We start from the raw sequence: 21,307 nt of genomic DNA on the forward strand, positions 1-21,307 counted from the left end.
ACTGGTTCGACAGCTACCTCAAAAACAGAAGTCAACAAGTCGTTTGTGGGTCGGAAAAGTCATCATGGAAAAGCGTGCACTCTGGAGTTCCCCAAGGCTCCGTCCTTGGTCCACTACTCTTCTCAGTGTATATTAATGATATTTCTTCAGTGATTCACTCCTGCAGCTACCATCTATATGCTGACGACATCCAACTGTACATAAGTGCAAGCCCCAAAAACATTGCTGGCGCAGTAGCGAGTATGAACGCAGATCTTTGCTCTGTTTCTCGATGGGCACAGAACCTAGGTCTGAAACTAAACCCCAAGAAATCCCAGGTCACACTTATATCTCATCCAAAGTTAATCAGCCGGTACTTTCGCGAAACGGTCCCTAAAATACTCCTCAATGGTACCCAACTACCATACCAAAAAACAGTAAAAGACCTTGGAATAATCTTGGATGAACACCTAAACTGGGAAGAACAAACAGTCACAGCTTGCCGGAAATCGCTCTCCTCCCTACATGCAATTCAAAAATTTAGAAAAATATTTCCAACCCATGTTAAACAAAAATTAGTCCAAACACTAGTCTTGCCTAATCTTTACTACTGCGATGTAGTTCAACACGGCACGAATAGTGAAAATTCTAGATGCCTCGAGCTAGTGATGAATGCTTGCGTCAGATACGTGTGCAATATTCGGTTGTATCATCATATCAGTCCTTCATACTCCCAGCTAGGTTGGATACGCCCACATAAGGCACGCGATCTCCACACGATGTGCTTACTTCATCGATTTCTTAGCCACTGGTGCCCTCAATACTTATCTTCTCACATTAAACATCTATCATCATTCCACAATCGCAATACCAGATCGGATACGTCTATCATCTTGGCTGTACCTTTACATAACACAAAATCTTTCTCCGTGTCATTCTCCATCTCAGCCATACGACTATGGAACGCACTCCCCTGTGATCTGCGTCTTATCCAGAACTACTCAACATTCAAGAGGGAACTCAAAACTTACATATTAGGGACGGTATAGCCACCATTGTTGTGCCCCTAACATCTGTTTCTTTCTTCTCTCCATCACAGCTTCGAATTTTACCATTCTTTTTCTCTTCTTCAAACCTATCTACCTCTTATATATCTCTTTCACCCCATTCTATCGTCTTATGTCTCTGCTCGATGAGAATAACTCACAAGCTGCAAGAATATAACGAGAAAATTCCCAACTAACTGACATTCACAAAAGAAATGTATGTTTACTTTCATATACTTAGTCACTATTATTATTATTATTATTATTATTATTACTATTATCATTATTATTATCATTATTATCGTTGATTGTTATAATTATTTTTATTGTTATAACTATCATTGTACTACTGTTATAATCTCAATTTTTTCTCGTTTGACATCAATACTGCATAATACGTTAAATGTTCTTAATGTTATTTAGTAACTGTAACTCGTTCAATCTGAGTATGCCTGGTTAGGTGTAAGAGAGGGCCTGAAGGCCCTAATCTTGCCAGGTAAAATAAATGCATAAATAAATAAATAAATAAATATGTGCCTGTGGTTCTGTCAGTGTGATCATGTGATATATCTGACCCCAGGAATGTGTCAATAAAGTTTCCCCTTCCTGGGACAATGAATTCACAGTGTTCTTATTTCAATTTCGAACGCTTTTTCCAGGTTGACAAATCCTATGAGCGTGTCTTGATTTTTCTTTAGCCTTGCTTCCATTATTAGCCGTAACGTCAGAATTGCCTCTCTCGTGCCTTTACTTTTCCTAAAGCCAAACTGATCGTCACCTAACGCATTTTCAATTTTCTTTTCCATTCTTCTGTATATTATTCTTGTAAGCAGCTTCGATGCATGAGCTGTTAAGCTGATTGTGCGATAATTCTCGCACTTGTCAGCTTTTGCCGTCTTCGGAATTGTGTGGATGATGCTTTTCCGAAAGTCAGATGGTATGTCACCAGACTCGTATATTCTACACAACAATGTGAATAGTCATTTTGTTGCCACTTCCCCTAATGATTTTAGAAATTCTGATGGAATGTTATCTATCCCTTCTGCCTTATTTGACCATAAGTCTTCCAAAGCTCTTTTAAATTCCGATTCTAATACTGGATCCCCTATCTCTTCTATATTGACTCCTGTTTCTTCTTCTATCACATCCGACAAATCTTCACCCTCATAGAGGCTTTCAATGTATTCTTTCCACCTATCTGCTCTCTCCTCTGCATTTAACAGTGGAATTCCCGTTGCACTCTTAATGTTACCACCATTGCTTTTAATGTCACCAAAGGTTGTTTTGACTTTCCTGTATGCTGACTCTGTCCTTCCGACAATCATATCTTTTTCGATGTCTTCACATTTTTCCTGCAGCCATTTCATCTTACCTTCCCTGCACTTCCTATTTATTTCATTCCTCAGCAACTTGTATTTCTGCATTCCTGATTTTCCCAGAACAAGTTTGTACTTCCTCCTTTCATCTATCAACTGAAGTATTTCTTCTGTTACCCATGGTTTCTTCGCAGCTACCTTCTTTGTACCTATGGTTTCTTTCCCAACTTCTGTGATGGCCCTTTTTAGAGACGTCCATTCCTCTTCAACTGTATTGCCTACTGTGCTATTCCTTATTGCTGTATCTATAGCGTTAGAGAACTTCAAACGTATCTCGTCATTCCTTAGAACTTCCGTATCCCACTTCTTAGCGTATTGATTCTTCCTGACTAATGTCTTGAACTTCAGCCTACTCTTCATCACTACTGTATTGTGATCTGAGTCTATATCTGCTCCTGGGTACGCCTTACAATCCAATATCTGATTTCGGAATCTCTGTCTGACCATGATGTAATCTAATTGAAATCTTCCCGTATCTCCCGGCCTTTTCCAAGTATACCTCCTCCTCTTGTGATTCTTGAACAGGGTATTCGCTATTACTAGCTGAAACTTGTTACAGAACTCAATTAGTCTTTCTCCTCTTTCATTCCTTGTCCCAAGCCCATATTCTCCTGTAACCTTTTCTTCTACTCCTTCCCCTACAACTGCATTCCAGTCGCCCATGACTTATTAGATTTTTGTCCCCCTTTACATACTGCATTACCCTTTCAATATCCTCATACACTTTCTCTATCTGTTCATCTTCAGCTTGCGACGTCGGAATGTATACCTGAACTATCGTTGTTGTTGTTGGTCTGCTGTCGATTCTGATTAGAACAACCCGGTCACTGAACTGTTCACAGTAACACACCCTCTGCCCTACCTTCCTATTCATAACGAATCCTACACCTGATATACCATTTTCTGCTGCTGTTGATATTACCCGATACTCATCTGACCAGAAATCCTTTTCTTCCTTCCACTTCACTTCACTGACCCCTACTATATCTAGATTGAGACTTTGCATTTCCCTTTTCAGATTTTCTAGTTTCCCTACCATGTTCAGGCTTCTGACATTCCATGCCCCGACTCGTAGAACATTATCCTTTCGTTGATTATTCAATCTTTTTCTCATGGTAGCCTCCCCCTTGGCAGTCCCCTCCCAGAGATCCGAATGGGGGACTATTCCGGAATCTTTTGCCAATGGAGATATCATCATGACACTTCTTCAACTACAGGCCACATGTCCTGTGGATACACGTTACGTGTCTTTAATGCAGTGGTTTCCATTGCTTTCTGCATCCTCATGTCGTTGATCATTGCTGATTCTTCCGCCTTTAGGGGCAGTTTCCCACCCCTAGGACAAGAGAATGCCCTGAACCTCTATCCGCTCCTCCGCCCTCTTTGACAAGGCTGTTGGTAGAATGACGCTGACTTCTTATGCCGGAAGTCTTCGGCCGCCAATGCTGATTATTTATCAAAATTTAGGCAATGGTGGGGATCGAACCTGGGACCGAAGACGTTTTGATTATGAATCAAAGATGCTACCCCTAGACCACGGGTACAGACGTATGTTACATCAGAGGCACAGAAAACATCCCTGCTGATTTCTTTTTTCAGATCAATACTGTCTCACGCATCGTCGATTTATGCGACCTCGCTGCTCTCCAGGCCTCTGATGAGGATCCTCAGACTTCGCTAGTGTTTACCAAAGTTAAGTTCCCTGGCGTTTTGGACGAAGTGTCGTGTGACTCTTCTACTGGCACCCTGCGGCCGTTGCTCCCTCCCATGTTGTGCCGACAAGCCTTTGATGCCTTGCATAACCTCGCCCACCTGGCATCCACGCCACCACATGCCTTGTCACTGAGTGTTTTGTTTGGAAAAATGTTAAGCAGGACTGTCAAACCTGAGCACACAGCTGAATTTACTGCCAACACAACAAAATCAGACACCACTTTCCCCCCACCCCCCTTTCAAGTTTTACACTCCGCAATGATGTTTTCGTCATGTACATATCAACCTTATTGGCTCTCTGCCACTGTCAGAGAGCCATAGATATATCCTCTCCCCAATCGACCGCATGTCTCATTGGGTGGAAGCTGTTCCTTTACCCAACATCACAGCAGAAACCTTGGCCAAGAGATTCATCTCATCATGGATTGCTAGGTTCGGTTGCCTGTCCACCATCACCACCAACCAGTGTGCACCTTCCACGATTCTATGTAACCTTTGCGGTATTAAAAAAATTCATACAACAGCCTACCACCCGCAAAGCAACGGTTTAGTGGAATGATGGCACTGCATCCTTAAAGAGCACTCAGGTGCCATAACTGCCTCTAGTCTGAGGCGTTTCCTTTGGTGTTACTTGGCCTCCATTCAACCTTTAAACCTGACTTACAGGTAACCATCTCTGAATTCGTTTTAGGTGAAAACCCAGTTCTACCTGGGCAAGTTATCCTGCCTCAAGCACCTGAGGATTTCCCCACCTCCTCTGACTTTATTAGTAGAATGCACACCCACTTTAGACATGCATGGCTACACCCGCCCTTGAGTCATTCCCTGCCGGACACTTACTGCCAAACACACTTAACACATGCTCCTATGTTATGCTCAGGGACGATTCCATTAGACAACTCCTGCAACCCCCATTCCTCGGCCCCTTTTAAGTACTCCAGAGGGACTACAAGACATTCGACATTATGGTTAAAGATCACCCGCGGACCGTTTCGCTACACAGGCTCAAGCCTGCTTTCACCGATTCTAACGCCCATCTGCCGTCCCAGCCGGACCATCCGGACGAATTTTCCATTGCTGAGCCTGATAATGAGTTAGCACATTCCATGGTAGGGTCTGCTCCTCCTGACGATTCGTAACCGCAGTTCGTGGGCTTGCCGAGCGTGTCGTCATCAACCGCATGCGCAGGTTTTGATGACGTTTCATCTACTGGAGAGACTTGTACCCTGATTTTCAACTTGCACTTCAACTTACCACCTAACCATGTTGACAATGTGTCGATTGTCACTTTCGACGACAGTGTGCTTGTGCTCCTTACAGACACTGCAGACTCGACCCTCAGTGAGGAACCACATGTCAAGATAGTGCATAGCCTGTCCATCCCCTGAAAGTGCGATCCATCAAGAGTTCGTGCATTCACCTCCTCGCATGGTTTGATCTGCATTAGGGGCAGGCACACACACACACTGCACCCCTTCCCACACCTCTACTCCAGGGCCTGTCAATGCATCTTATGCCCCCGCTGGCTGCCTGATTATGATGTGGACCTGCAGCCCGTCACCACGCCTTCGCATGCCACCCTGACTGAGATGGAGCTTCCAGTCATGTGCATGCCGCCTCGCACTAGTCACTCCGACGTCAACGGCCACACAACCTCCTCTCAGGCCTCATACTGTGGGAAGGGGCTGTGCGGCACTAATAGGTCACTTTGAGCACATAAAGCATGATCATTGAGCTCTAACTGCTCTAACAAGCTGCCATGTTAATGTTTTAATCAGCCTTTGTCCCTTGTACATCATACATGTGTATCTTTGTTTGTGCTGAAATATATGTATGTATAAACATTTATGTGAACAGTTTGTTGCATATACAGTTATCCATATTCCCATATCCCATAACATTAACATTGTTACTGATCCAGAGATTTCAAACTGGAAATGACAGGTCTAATGTTGAGAGCTGAAGACATCAAGGACAGGATTTTCTGTGTGCTCCTAATAGTTAATGCTGATGTTCAACTGCTACTTTGTAATATTATGTATGAAACCGTATCATAACTTTAATTACAAACATATACTAACATGTTCTCATTAACTGTCAGAATGCTGTAGTGATGAAATTGGGTACTTTCTTGAAATCTGAAGTGAACCCCTGTTAAGGCTGGTTGTATTGTGTTAAGGCATTTTGTCCCAGACAGCCACAATGAGAAAGATTGCTGAAATATTGAAGCTTCCAGACAAATTCCTCCTTTTAAAACAGAAAACAGAGACACATATATGCAGGCACAACTCACACACAAATGACCACTGTCTTTGGGCGCTGCAGACAGTGATCATGTGTGTGTGTGTGTGTGTGTGTGTGTGTGTGTGTGTGTGTGTGTGTGTGTGTGTGTGTGTGTCTAAGTTGGACTTGTGAGAATTTGTTTGTTTTCTCTTTTTCATGTTGCCTGTCTGTGACTCACGCCTCCTTTATCCTTTCCACATTGTTGTTATTGCAGCCTGGACTTTCCCTTGTTTTAATGCATTACTGAATTAGAAAAATCATAGTTAGATCTAATTTTTTTTTGTATTGAGGCCCATGACAAACCTTTTCAAGGAAAGCATCCACATGTTGGATCTTGTCATCAATGTGCACAATGACTGTGCCATAATCCTTGCCTTGTTGAACCTGTAAGTATGAAACAAATGTATTAAAATTTTTTATTTATTGAGCTAAATTTAAAGCAATTCATGATGCTAGTGCTAATGCTGCAAGAGACAAATATTACAGTCACTTTCTGACTGGATGATTACCTGATCGCAGGTTGTTTACCAAATTTTTTATCACTTTGCATGCAATGGGCTCTTTTCCAAGTAGGCATTTTTGTCCGAGCATGCACATCAGCAAACTTTGCAAGAACAGGAAGAAATTACCACAAGTGTTGAGCAAAGTCCCAGTACAAGCATACAACTAATGTCCCTGTGTATGAATGTCCCACAGACACCTGTTTGGGAAACATTACATGTGAAAAACCTGTATCCATTTCACATACAGTGTGGCCAAAATCTCCATATTAGTGACAATGCTCAATGACTTCAATTCTGTCACTGGGTAATTGAGAATCTTCATTTGCTTCCATACATACTATTCACTGAAGAAGCCCAGTTATTCACAACATGGAATAAACAACACACGCAATAATCATCTATGGTCACGGGAAAATATACATGCTTCAGTGTATAGCAAATTCCAAGTTTGTTTTGCCATAAATGTTTGGTGCAGCATAGTCGCTAACCTTTTGATAGGTCCATTTATTATCAATCAGCAACTGAAAGAAGAGAGGTACCTGCATTTTTTGGAAAATTCATTTGTGGAACTATTGAAAGACATTCTACTCTAATTCACAAGTCACACTAATGATCTGTACACACATTCAAGGAAATATATGTTTGTCAGAGGGAAGTAGTGGACATCTTTTTCCCTGTTATGAGTAGAAGTTACATTCTTTTGCTCCAGTAACAGCTGCTGAATGTGAGGAAGTCAAGCCTTTCCTCAGAAACACATAGTATTGCAGAGCTGCCGATTAGCAGGACCTCTGCTTCATGAGAATCAATTATGGAACCAAACTACAAAAGAGGTAAATACGTCAAACACTAATTGGGTGACAGATCTCATGAAGTGTTCTAACTAAGCTTCAACTACAAGGAGTGAGCCAGCAGCTACAAAAATTCCTAAAAAATGGTTCAAATGGCTCTGAGCACTATGAGACTTAACATCTATGGTCATCAGTCTCCTAGAACTTAGAACTACTTAAACCTAACTAACCTAAGGACATCACACACATCCATGCCCGACGCAGGATTCAAACCTGCGACTGTAGCGGTCACGCGGTTCCAGACTGAAGCACCTATAACCGCACAGCCACACCGGCCGGCTAAAAAATTGCTAAATCAACAAGAGAAACACTTCACAGTTTTAAGGGGATACAGGGGATGCTAATGTCGATGTCAGTCATTTGGAAGTAAGCGTGGCAGAGAGATACCAGTTTGGTAGTGTTCTCATATATAAATAAATTCCTAAATACTGACTTTGCTATTTCTGCTTTCTGTTTGATATTGTAGCAGCACCACCATTTAGGATAGGGAAAGTTAGTTTTGTGTAATATTCTGAACACAAGTTACATCCAGATGTGGGCTGGATTGCAGTGAGTTACGCATAGCAACAGTTGCGAAGTAGAATAGAGGCCACAGAGCCGTCAAATTGCTGAAAGAGTATACATAGTGGTTTTGTATATAAATAGGTGCGGGTTTCTAATGAGATTCATTCAAGTGTGGCAGTTCTGTCACACCACTAGCTACATGCAGCAGCAGATGGGGCGCCAGCATTACAGTCCACAGCGGGTCACTGTTTCGACCCACTGAGGCCAACGTGTGGCCCTTAGCCAGCCAGCAGAGGGCCACTCCACGGCTCGCTACTGTGGGCAGTCATCCTGGCTTCCAACACACACCAAAGGCATCCCAAGGCATGGGCCACAGATTTGGACACGCATCACAGGCACTTGTTGTTGCCGTGATCTCAGTCACACTGGCGAGGAGCACGCAGCAGGCCGCCTGCAGCTCACACCGAGCAGCTCACACCGAGCAGCGCTGAGCGGCAGGGATGCAGACTGCTGAGTCAACTGCTGGTACCTTGACAACACTGCAATTCCGGTGGCATACAAGGCTGACACACAGTGCGTGCACGGGTCGCTGAGGCAGTCATTCTGCGCCAAGCCATTTTGCAGACAGTGAAGTGTGACCTCAGCATTGCGGGACCCGCTGACGCAGTCCGAGGGGAACATGGCACTGTAGTTGGAAACAATAAATCACTTGGAAAGCTCAGACGAGTCTTAATACGGTGCCTTTTGCCTCTCCCCGCTACATTTGGTCATCCCGATACATTCGGTGGCAGAACTTGCCATTACATTAGGTGTCAGAATAGCAGACATCATCTGTCCAGTACGACATTCCAGCTCGCCGCCTGCATAACATTCACAAGATGCGGTGAGTTTTGACCAGTTTTCTTTTGAGTATTGGACATTTTCTTGCCTTTTTGTGTTTTTGAGTATGGCTCATGGCAGGCCATTTTAAATGTTTTGTGTAGGCATATTATTATTTTTTTCTTTTTTCAGAATAAGTTTTAGTGCATTTGGGGCAGTAAGATATATTATTCTTTTTTTCGTGGTATTTAATTACTTTTCTATTGGTTTGAGTATGATGTTACTGCGTATGATGATACTGAGGTGTAGGAAGTCAGGTTATGTTTTGTTTCAGGACTAACTGGGAATGAAAGCAACACAGTGGCAGAGTCAGGGACACAAAGCATGTCAGAACCAGAAGCCGTACAGATTTTTTTGGAAAAATTAGCACAACTGACAGCAGACAATACGCAGTTGAGAAATAAATTAATATCTAAAAGTGAGTGGGAAACAGCATCTGATCAGTCATTGTTGCGTAGGGTGCAGGAGATTGATCCAGCTGCCGCGAGTTTGATTATTCCATTTTCTGGCAAGGCATCTGAGGATGTGAATTCATTTGTGGAGGACCCGGAGACTTCAGCAGTGATGAATGGTTGGTCTGATGAGCAGTTGTTACATATAGCCAAGATTAGATTAAGAGGTCAAGCGAAAACATTTGGAAGGGGAAGTCCTGAATAACACATGGTTGTTCCGCAGATTAGCAGGGCAGGTAGTGGAATACGCTAAGGCATCGGAAGACGTAATAAATCGTAACCTGGGAACCCTACAGGGGCATCCAGAAGTACTAGATAGCAGGATGGTGTTAACTAGACTTTTGCAAGGAGTAGCTGACAGTGTGTGGGATGTGCAGGGAGTAATAATGAATCTGCAAGAAGCCTGCATCACACAATGCAAGGCCAGCTAAGTACCGATTCGTTACCACCAGACCAATATTTATGTGGGTTGTGCAAGGCACAGAAGGAACAACCATTAGAGTTATATTTAATAATGGAGCCCAGCGAGCAAAATTTGTCATTTTTCTACCATGTTGCAACAGTAAGGGTAACAACCAACCGCGCACAAGTGTATTTTTAGCCCAATTCCTGGTTATGGCGAAGAGTGTGGGCTGTCAGTGTTACATGGCCCACCCATAACCAATGAAAGGGGGAGCATTGGCGGTGATTCATCTCTTCATCATTGGGGTGGACGCCTTATGGGTGTAGCACCTGGATGGGGGTGTGCTGTACTCAAGGTAGGAAGATGTGGTGGTGTCGAGTCACCAGTGTGCATTGAGGTTGGTATGGAACAAATGGGAAATTCGGAATGAAGTGAAGGGATTTGAAGAAGTGTTTGCTACGGAAGCAGGTAGGATGGATGGAGGAAGCGGTGCCATGGGTAAGACAGAAACAATGATGGCTGAACACAGAGTTAAAAATTTTGAAGGCAGTTTTTGAAACCGCAGACGAAAGTGATATATAAGAACTGAACAACATGGTGGAAGTGGTGAGGCAACCTGCAGAGGAGAGTAGGGCAATGGAAGCTTTGCATGCAACTTTGGAATGAGAAGTACTGTATGCTTTGTGATCCAGAAAGTAGTACAGTATTTGTAGTTTTTTTGTTTTCGTGTCATGTATCATTGTGTCTGCATAGAGTAATTAGGCATTGTATTTTCATATGTTGCATGTATTTTCGAATATAGCCTACTGCGGGCAGCAGTCCTTTTGAAGAGGGAAGAAGGGTGATGGTGGTCCCTGTCTCCCCATCTTCAGGTTACTGAAAAGGGAAGTGTAGCATCTGATGTATGTGGAGTGTTGTGGGAGAAGAAATCAAATGCAGTTCTGGAGAAATAAATGCGTCGCAGTAAATTTTGCACCAAAGCCATAATAAATATGTAAGAGTTGTACGATTTCCTGTTTAAATTTTTTGTTATCGGCAGTGTTGGGTCAGGAAATTCATGTGTATTGCACCAGTTCATATAATGTAATTTAAGGATGATAGTAGTTACAATCGGTGTTGAGTTTGGATCAAAAATAGTGAATGTTGGAGGAAAATCTGTGAAGCTACAAATATGGGACACATGCACGGTGCAGTTATTTTTAGCAAGGGGGAAAGGAATAGACTGTCCGAGGGACATCGTGGAGCTGAAATTGAGCTTTCAATGGGTTGTGATGCATTGGATGTTCTCCACCAATGAAAATTTGGTAGTAGTAGCAAGTTGTTTAGAGCAGGGAGTATTTTCAGAAGCAAAACATACAGAGCTCAAGGGGAGCAGAATTTTAATCAATGGAACTAAGTGTAACATAATAGGACCAACCTCCCTGCGTCAATTTCAGGAGTTACACAATTGAATGTTGTGCAGCCACAGCTCTTCTGGCCAGAAGCCATTTTAAGAGTTTTTGCCAAGGCAGAATCTGTCCTTGTTATATCAAACTCTGGAGCTAGGTCTGTTGAGATCCATAAACCGGTTCATTTTAGACCAGGAGGGGTGCATATCAGGTTGTCACTCAGTGTAGGGAAAGGCAATGGCAAATAACGATCATTTTGAACACCTCTGTGCCAAGTGTCATCACAGCCTTAACTTTGTTATGTGTTGTTTTCTTTCTGATCAGATGCAGAGCTAATTCCAAGAGGGAACCAAGGGCAGTCCAAGTCCCAGTGGATTGGATACCGAGGGCATGAGACGAGTGGGTAAGGGGTTGATCGAGCATTGGTCGTCCAGTAAGGAATTTTTACATGTTGTTTCATGTCATGGTTTTAAGGAGCAGTAGACCACATTTAAGTCTTCTAATAGAAAGGAAATACACCATAGGTGCTGAACCAAACAAGTTAAGAGCTAGTTAAGGGTCAACCCGGCGACCGGGTCTTTCCGAAGAGGGGATTAATGTAGTGGCTCCACCGTTTAGGATAGGGAAAGTAAGTTTTGTACAATAATCTAAGTACAAGTTACAGCGAGGTGTGGACCAGGTTGCAGTGAGTTATGCATAGCAACAGTTGCGAGTATGTGATGTGAAGCGACCCGTATGGCAAAACAGAGGTGCACAGGAGCATATACACTCCTGGAAATGGAAAAAAGAACACATTGACACCGGTGTGTCAGACCCACCATACTTGCTCTGGACACTGCGAGAGGGCTGTACAAGCAATGATCACACGCACGGCACAGCGGACACACCAGGAACCGCGGTGTTGGCCATCGAATGGCGCTAGCTGCGCAGCATTTGTGCACCGCCGCCGTCAGTGTCAGCCAGTTTGCCGTGGCATACGGAGCTCCATCGCAGTCTTTAACACTGGTAGCATGCCGCGACAGCGTGGACGTGAACTGTATGTGCAGTTGACGGACTTTGAGTGAGGGCATATAGTGGGCATGCAGGAGGCCGGGTGGACGTACCGCCGAATTGCTCAACACGTGGGGCGTGAGGTATCCACAGTACATCGATGTTGTCGCCAGTGGTCGGCGGAAGGTGCACGTGCCCGTCAACCTGGGACCGGACCGCAGCGACGCACGGATGCACGCCAAGACCGTAGGATCCTACGCAGTGCCGTAGTGGACCGCACCGCCACTTCTCAGCAAATTAGGGACACTGTTGCTCCTGGGGTATCGGCGAGGACCATTTGCAACCGTCTCCATGAAGCTGGGCTACGGTCCTGCACACCGTTAGGCCGTCTTCCGCTCATGCCCCAACATCGTGCAGCCCGCCTCCAGTGGTGTCGCGACAGGCGAGAATGGAGGGACGAATGGAGACGTGTCGTCTTCAGCGATGAGAGTCGCATCTGCCTTGGTGCCAATGATGGTCGTATGCGTGTTTGGCGCCGTGCAGGTGAGCGCCACAATCAGGACTGCATACGACCGAGGCACACAGGGCCTACACCCGGCATCATGGTGTGGGGAGTGATCTCCTACACTGGCCGTACACCTCTGGTGATCGTCGAGGGGACACTGAATAGTGCATGGTACATCCAAACCGTCATCGAACCCATCATTCTACCATTCCTAGACCGGCAAGGGAACTTGCTGTTCCAACAGGACAATGCACGTCCGCATGTATCCCGTGCCACCCAACGTGCTCTAGAAGGTGTAAGTTAACTACCCTGGCCAGCAAAATCTCCGGATCTGTCCCCCATTGAGCATGTTTGGGACTGGATGAAGCGTCGTCTCACGCGGTCTGCACGTCCAGCACGAACGCTGGTCCAACTGAGGCGCCAGGTGGAAATGGCATGGCAAGCCGTTCCACAGGACTACATCCAGCATCTCTATGATCGTCTCCATGGGAGAATAGCAGCCTGCATTGCTGCGAAAGGTGGATAGACAGTGTACTAGTGCCGACATTGTGCATGCTCTGTTGCCTGAGTCTATGTGCCTGTGGTTCTGTCAGTGTGATCATGAGATGTATCTGACCCCAGGAATGTGTCAATAAAGTTTCCCCTTCCTGGGACAATGAATTCACGGTGTTCTTATTTCAATTTCCAGGAGGGTAAATAGGTGCGGGTTTCTAACGAGATTCATTCAAGTGTGGCAGCTCTCCTGGACGGCGGGGCATGTCACACCACCAGTTACACATAGCAGCAGATGGGGTTCCAGTGTTACAGTGCATGGTGGTTCGCTGGTTCAACCCTCTGAGGCCAACATGGGGTCTGTAGCCAGCCAGTGGCAGGCCACTCCATGGCTTGCTACCACGGGCAGTCGTCCAGGCTTCCAACACACGCTGGAGGCATCCTGAGGCGAGGGCCGCAGATTCGGATGTTTGATCGCGGGCACTTGTTGTCGCCGCGATCTCAGCCATGCCGGCGAGGAGCATGGAGCTGGCCACCTGCGGCTCAGACCAAGCGACACTGAGTCGGCAGGGACACAGACCGCCAAATCAACTGCCAGCAACCTTACGATGTCGCAACTCCGCTGGTGTACAAGGCCGATACACAGTGTGTGCACATGCCGCCAAGGGAGCCATTCCACGCCAAGCCGTTTCGCAGACAGTGAAGTGGTGACCTCAGCATTGCGGGACCCAGTGACACAGAATAAGGGAACATGGAACTGTAGTTGGAAACAATAAATGACTTGGAAATCTCTGACGAGTCTTAATATGGTGCCTTTTGCCTCTCCCTACTACATTTGGTCATCCTGATACATCTGGTGGCAGAAGTTGCCACTACACTATCTTTGATTCCAACACCAGACAGATGCACAAGAAACTGAGTGAAGATTTGTACCCATTCATTGGCTTTATGCATGACCAGAACTTCCTAGAATTTTTTGGTACACCTTTTTCCAGGCTCTGAATGTGATAATTATCTTAAGCTGCACGGATAGCAATTTTTTAGGCTGCAAAGAATGGAACCATGAATCCAGGGAGAGTCTTTGTCATCTTTTATTACTTTACTTGGAATGTACATATCCAGACCACAATTCATAACATCTTTCAGCTTTAACAACAATTCTTCTGCTTATGCCTCCTTATCAATTTGACCAAACAAAAATACTGTCCTAACTTACTCGATGTCCTTTTTGCTAATGGTGACCATTTTTCCTGTCATAGCATCAGAGGTGCTAATTTGTGTCTCATTGGTGACATTGTTAAAAAATTGGATCTGTTTGTAGCTAGGTTTAAAATATTCATTTTTCATCTGTGTTGTCAGACTAGTTGTTCAAGGTAGATGCCCGACAACGTTTACAGCATTACTTCACAGGTTTGATTGTGTTTAATACTGCTAATGTACCTATGTACATAGTTTTCCTGATACTGAGCAGGTTAAAGCCAGAACATACTACTTTATGCTCTGAGTATTTCTGTACTATTATGTTTAGGATATCTTTGAATGACTCTAAAACTGAGATGTCTTAATCTGGTGGTCAGTCGAAAAACGTAATTATGTCCACCACAGCCACACTTGTCCATGTTGGTTTGCAGTGAGATTCATTTCAGATCTTGCTAGGTCTAATGCTTGTGCTTGTCACCATAAACTCTCCTCCCCCTGCAGAGGCTAATCTATCGTTCCAATATACATTCTATATGTTTTCAGAAATTTCCCTACTGGATATTTTGAATATCAATATACTATCGAGGCTACTTCTTTCTATTAAAGACTGGGTTCCATCAGTTAACATCTAGTAATTTGAAATAATCATTGTATTTGCTGTCTGACCTGCTGAAATAACTGTGTTATCTGAGACTGATTTTTCTTCTCATAGTTTTGGAATATTATATAATAAAAAAATAAACAAAAACTACATGTACTCCACAGATACTCTTGCCTCCTGAGTTGCCACTTTCAGTATTTCAGCATTCATTTTCTCACTTTTTGATGCATCCCAATAACCTTATTCACACAAGTTTCTTTTTATGTGTAATACTTTCATATGCAAATCGAGGGTTGAGTACTATGGAGGTTCACAGTTTGTTATTGTCTTCTCTCCACTCCCCTCTGCTCTGCCCCCTTGCCTACATACATCTACAAGCCACCATACAGTGCATCACAGAGGGTACAACATACTACTTTAGTCATTTCCTTTCTTGTCCCACTTGCAAATGACTGTCTATAAACCTCAGTACAAGTCCTAATTTATCTTATATTATCTCCGAGGTCCATGTGTACAATGTATAATGGAAACAGTAGAATCGTTTGGCAGTCAGCCTCAAATGTTGGTTCTCTAAATTTCCTTAATGCTGCCTCACAAAAAGAACATCATTTTCTCTAGAGCAATTCCCATTAGAGTTCATGAAACATCTTTGCAATTCTTCCAGGCTGACTGAACCTATTGGTTTCAAATCTAGCAGCACATATCTGAACTGCTTCAATGCCTTCCTTTAATCCAAACTGGAGGGGATCTCAAACATCGACCATTACTCAAGATGGGTTGCACTGGGGTTCTATACACTGTCTCCTTTGTAAATGAGTTTCACTTTCCCAAAGATCACCCTATAAAACGAAGTCAACTGTTTGCCTTCCCTACTAGCAGCCTTTCGTGCTTGTTCCATGTCGTATCATTTTGTAACGTTATGCGTAGATACTCAGTCAATGTGGCTGTATCAAGTAGCACATTAATGCTCTATTCAAGCATCACATGATTGTTTTACTACCTATCCACATTAACTCACATTTTTCTACATTCAGAGCAAACTGCCATTCATCACCCCATCAATAAATTCTGTCAAAGTCATCCTGTATGCTCCTACATTCACTAGTAATGAAACCTTCAAGCACACCACACAATGTAATCAACAAATACCCATAAACTGCTGCTCACTCTATCCATCAGATCATCTATGTATACAGAGAATAAGCGTGATCCTATCACACTTCTCCGGAGCACTCCTGACGTACTCTTGTGTGAGATGAACATGCACCATTGCAAACAACTTTCTGGGTTCTGTCACTTAAGAAGCTTTTGAGCCACCCACATATCTGGGAACCTAATCCATATGCTCAGACCTGCATCAACAGTTTGCTGTGGGACAGCATGTCAAACACTCCCCTCTCCACCCCCTTCAACAGCTTCTTCTCCCACTTTTAACATACCACAGTTGTCTAGTATGGAAATATCATCAGTAACAGCTATATAATAAGTAAAATGTTTCAATTAAAAATAATTTTCGAGCATTAATGCTCAACACATCACTTTACTATAGACTGCAATTCAATACATAATTTTTAAAGCATTCGTCCACAAATTTGAAAAGTTCATTCATCATGCAAACGATTTAGGAACTATGAAAGCAACAAATTCTTGCAACTTTGACAAAATAATTTACACAGTCGAAAATCACAGTGTGTGTTCACTGTTATTAGCATTACGATTGTGAACTTAGGTCTGTAGCTATGGTTATAGAAACTTTCCTTTCATCTGTGCCTCAAAGCATTCACGTCATCATGAAAAATAAAACTCATGGCTGTGGTCCAATATCTATGCACTCTTGGCAAAGTGTAGCACACAAGTCATTACATGACATACTGCTCCATGATTTAATCAGAAATGTTTGTTGGTGGGCCCAGATCAGTTCTCTGCACTGCCACACATGGAAAAATCAGTCTAAATAAGGATCACCAAATTTGCTTTGATCTGTGAAATAGGGTTAAACTTTTCCCGACTCCATTTATACAGGGTGTTACATAAAGGTACGGCCAAACTTTCAGGAAACATTCCTCACACACAAAGAAAGAAAATATGTTATGTGGACATGTGTCCGGAAAACTTTACTTTCCATGTTAGAGCTCATTTTATTACTTCTCTTCAAATCACATTAATCATGGAATGGAAACACACAGAAACGGAACGTACCAGCGTGACTTCAAACTCTTTGTTACAGGAAATGTTCAAAATGTCCTCCGTTAGTGAGGATACCTGCATCCACCCTCCGTCGCATGGAATCCCTGATGCGCTGATGCAGCCCTGTAGAATGGTGTATTGTATCACTGCTATCCACAATACGAGCACGAAGAGTCTCTACATTTGGTACCAGGGTTGCATAGACAAGAGCTTTCAAATGCCCCCATAAATGAAAGTCAAGAGGGTTGAGGTCAGGAGAGCATGGAGGCCATGGAATTGGTCCGCCTCTACCAATCCACCGGTCACCGAATCTGTTGTTGAGAAGTGTACGAACACTTCGACTGAAATGTGCAGGAGCTCCATCGTGGATGAACCACATGTTATGTCATACTTGTAAAGGCACATGTTCTAGCAGCAGGTAGAGTATCCCATATGAAATCATGATAATGTGCTCCATTGAGCGTAGGTGGAAGAACATGGGGCCCAATTAAGACATCACCAACAATGCCTGCCCAAACGTTCACAGAAAATCTGTGTTGATGACGTGATTGCACAATTGTGTGCGGATTCTCGTCAGCCCACACATGTTAATTGTGAAAATTTACAATTTTATCACGTTGGAATGAAGCCTCATCCGTAAAGAGAACATTTGCACTGAAATGAGGATTGACACATTGTTGGACGAACCATTCGCAGAAGTGTATCTGTGGAGGCCAATCAGCTGCTGATAGTGCCTGCACACACTGTACATGGTACGGAAACAACTGGTTCTCCCGTAGCACTCTCCATACAGTGACATGGTCAACATTACCTTGTACAGCAGCAGCTTCTCTGACGCTGACATTAGGGTTATCGTCAAGTGCACGAAGAATTGCCTCATCCATTGCAGGTGTCCTTGTCATTCTAGGTCTTCCCCAGTCGCGAGTCATAGGCTGGAATGTTCCGTGCTCCCTAAGATGCCGATCAATTGCTTCGAACATCTTTCTGTCAGGACACCTTCATTCTGGAAATCTGTCTCGATACAAACGTACTGTGCCACGGCTATTGCTCCGTGCTAATCCATACATCAAATGGGCATCTGCCAACTCGGCATTTGTAAACATTGCACTGACTGCAAAACCACGTTCGTGATGAACACTAACCTGTTGATGCTACGTACTGATGTGCTTGATGCTAGTACTGTAGAGCAATGAGTCACATGTCAACACAAGCACCGAACTGAACATTATCTTCCTTCAATTGGACCAACTGGTAGTGAATCGAGGAAGTACAGTACATACTGACGAAACTAAAACAAGATCTAACATGGAAATTAAGCATTTCCAGACACATGTCCACAGAAGATCTTTTCTTTATTTGTGTGTGAGGAATTGTTTCCTGAAAGTTTGGCCATACCTTTTTGTAACACCCTGTATATATTGTGAAAAGCAATGGTCCCATAACACTCTCCTGTGGCACACCAGAGGTTACTTTAATGTCTGTAGACGTCTCTCAATTGAGAACAACATGTTGTGTTCTGTTTGCTAAAAACTCTTCAATCCCCCCACACTGCTGGTCTGATATTCCGTAGGCTCTTACTTTGTTTATCAGGCGACAGTGTGGAACTGTATCGAACGCCTTCCGGAAGTCAAGGAAAATGGCATCTACCTGGGAGCCTGTACCTAATATGTTCTGGGTATCATGAACCAATAAAGCGAGTTGGGTCTCACACGATTGCTGTTTCTGGAATCCATGTTGATTCCTACAGAGTAGATTCTGGGTTTCCAAAAATGACATGATACACGAGCAAAAAACATGTTCTAAAATTCTACAACAGACCGACATAAGAGATGTAGGCCTATGGTTTTGCGCATCTGCTCGATGATCCTTCTTGAAAACTGGAACTACCTGCTCTTTTCCAATCATTTGGAACCTTCCGTTCCTCTAGACACTTGTGGTACACGGCTGTTACAAGGAGGGCAAGTTCTTGCGCGTACTCTGTGTAAAATCGAATTGGTATCATGTCAGGTCCAGTGGACTTTCCTCTGTTGAGTGATTTCAGTTGCTTTTCTATTCCTTGGACACTTATTTCAATGTCAGCCATTTTTTTGTTTGTGCGAGGATTTAGAGAAGGAACTGCAGTGTGGTCTTCCTCTGTGAAACAGCTTTGGAAAAAGGTGTTTAGTATTTCAGCTTTACACGTGTCATCCTCTGTTTCAATGCCATTATCATCCCAGAGTGTTTGGGTATTCTGTTTCAATCCACTTACTGATTTAACATAAGACCAGAACTTCCTAGGATTTTCTGTCAAGCTGGTACATAGAATTTTACTTTCTAATTCACTGAACGCTTCACACATAGCCCTTCTTATGTTAATTATGACATTGTTTGGTTTCTGTGTGTCTGAGATGATTTGGCTGCATTTAAATTTGCAGTGAAGCTCTCTTTGCTTTCACAGTAGTTTCCTAACTTTGTTGTTGAACCACAGTGGGTTTTTCCCATCCCTCGCAATTTTACTCGGCACGTACCTGTCTAAAATGCATTTTACGATTGCCTTGAACTTTTACCATAAACACTCAACATTATCAGTGTTGGAACAGAAATTTTCATTTTGATCTGTTAGATAGTCTGAAATCTGCCTCCTATTACTCTTGCTAGACTGATAAACCTTCCTCCCTTTTTTTTTATATCCTTATTTACTTCCTTATTTAGGGATGCTGCAATGGCCTTGTGATCACTGATTCCCTGTTCTGCGCTTACAGAGTTGAAAAGTTTGGGTCTTTTTGTTATCGGTAAGTCCAAGATGTTATCTCCACGAGTCGGTTCTCTGTTTAATTGCTCGAGGTAATTTTCGGATAGTGCACTCAGTATAATGTCACTTGATGCTCTGTCCCTACCACCCATCCTAAACATCTGAGTGTCCCAGTCTATATCTCGTAAATTGAAATATCCACCTAAGACTATAACATGCTGAGGAAATTTATGTGAATTGTATTCCAAATTTTCTCTCTGTTGTTCTGCTTCTAATGCTGCTGAGTTGGGAGATCGGTAAAAGGAGCCAATTATTAACCTAGCTCAGTTTTTGAGTATAACCTCTAACCATAATAATTCACAGGAACTATTAACTTCTATTTCACTACAGGATAAACAACTACTAAAAGCGACAAACACGCCACCACCAGTTGCATGCAATCTATCCTTTCTAAACACCATCTGTGCCTTTGTAAAAATTTTGGCAGAATTTATTTCTGGCTTCAGCCAGCTTTCCGTACCTATAACGATTTCAGCTTCAGTGCTTACTATCAGCACTTGAAGTTCCGGTACTTTACCAACACAGCGTCGACAGTTTACAATTACAATACCAATTGCTGCTTGGTCCCCACATGTTCTGACTTTGCCCTGCACCCTTTGAGGCTGTTGCCCTTTATGTACTTGCCCGAGGCCATCTAACCTAAAAAAACTGCCCAGTCCACACCACACAACCCTTGCTACCCGTGTAGCTGCCTGCTGTGTATAGTGGACTCCTGACCTATCCAGCGGAACCTGAAACCCCACCACCCTATGACGCAAATCGAGGAATCTGCAGCCCACATGGTCGCAGAAATGTCTCAGCCTCTGATTCAGACCCTCCACTCGGCTCTGTACCAAAGGTCCACAGTCAGTCCTGTTGATGATGCTGCAGATGAAGAGCTCTGTTTTCATCTTGCTAGCGAGACTGGTAGTCTTCACCAAATCAGATAGCTGCTGGAAGTCAGAGAGGATTTCCTCCGATCCATAGCGAGACACATCATTGGCACCAACAAGAGTGACCACCTGCAGATGGGTGCACCCTGTACCCTTCAAGGCATCCGGAAGAACCCTTTCCACATCTGGAATGACTCCCCCCGGCATGCACACGGAGTGCATATTGGTTTTCTTCCCCTCCCTTGCAGCCATATCCCTAAGGGGCCCCATTACGTGCCTGACGTTGAAGCTCCCA

General features: G+C 43.6%; 1 protein-coding gene across 1 annotated transcript in view; it reads right to left on the reverse strand.

Annotated features, from left to right (window-relative positions):
• The window catches only part of LOC126354583 (syntaxin-like), an 81,719-nt gene that overhangs the window by 39,730 nt on the left and 20,682 nt on the right, over positions 1-21,307 (reverse strand). The window contains exon 2 of the mRNA XM_050004334.1: positions 6,701-6,781. Within this exon, the coding sequence (XP_049860291.1) occupies positions 6,701-6,781 (81 nt within the window). The remainder of the gene's footprint in view (positions 1-6,700; positions 6,782-21,307) is intronic.

Source organism: Schistocerca gregaria, chromosome 1 (genome assembly GCF_023897955.1).
Source record: "Schistocerca gregaria isolate iqSchGreg1 chromosome 1, iqSchGreg1.2, whole genome shotgun sequence".
Lineage (NCBI taxonomy): Eukaryota > Metazoa > Arthropoda > Insecta > Orthoptera > Acrididae > Schistocerca > Schistocerca gregaria.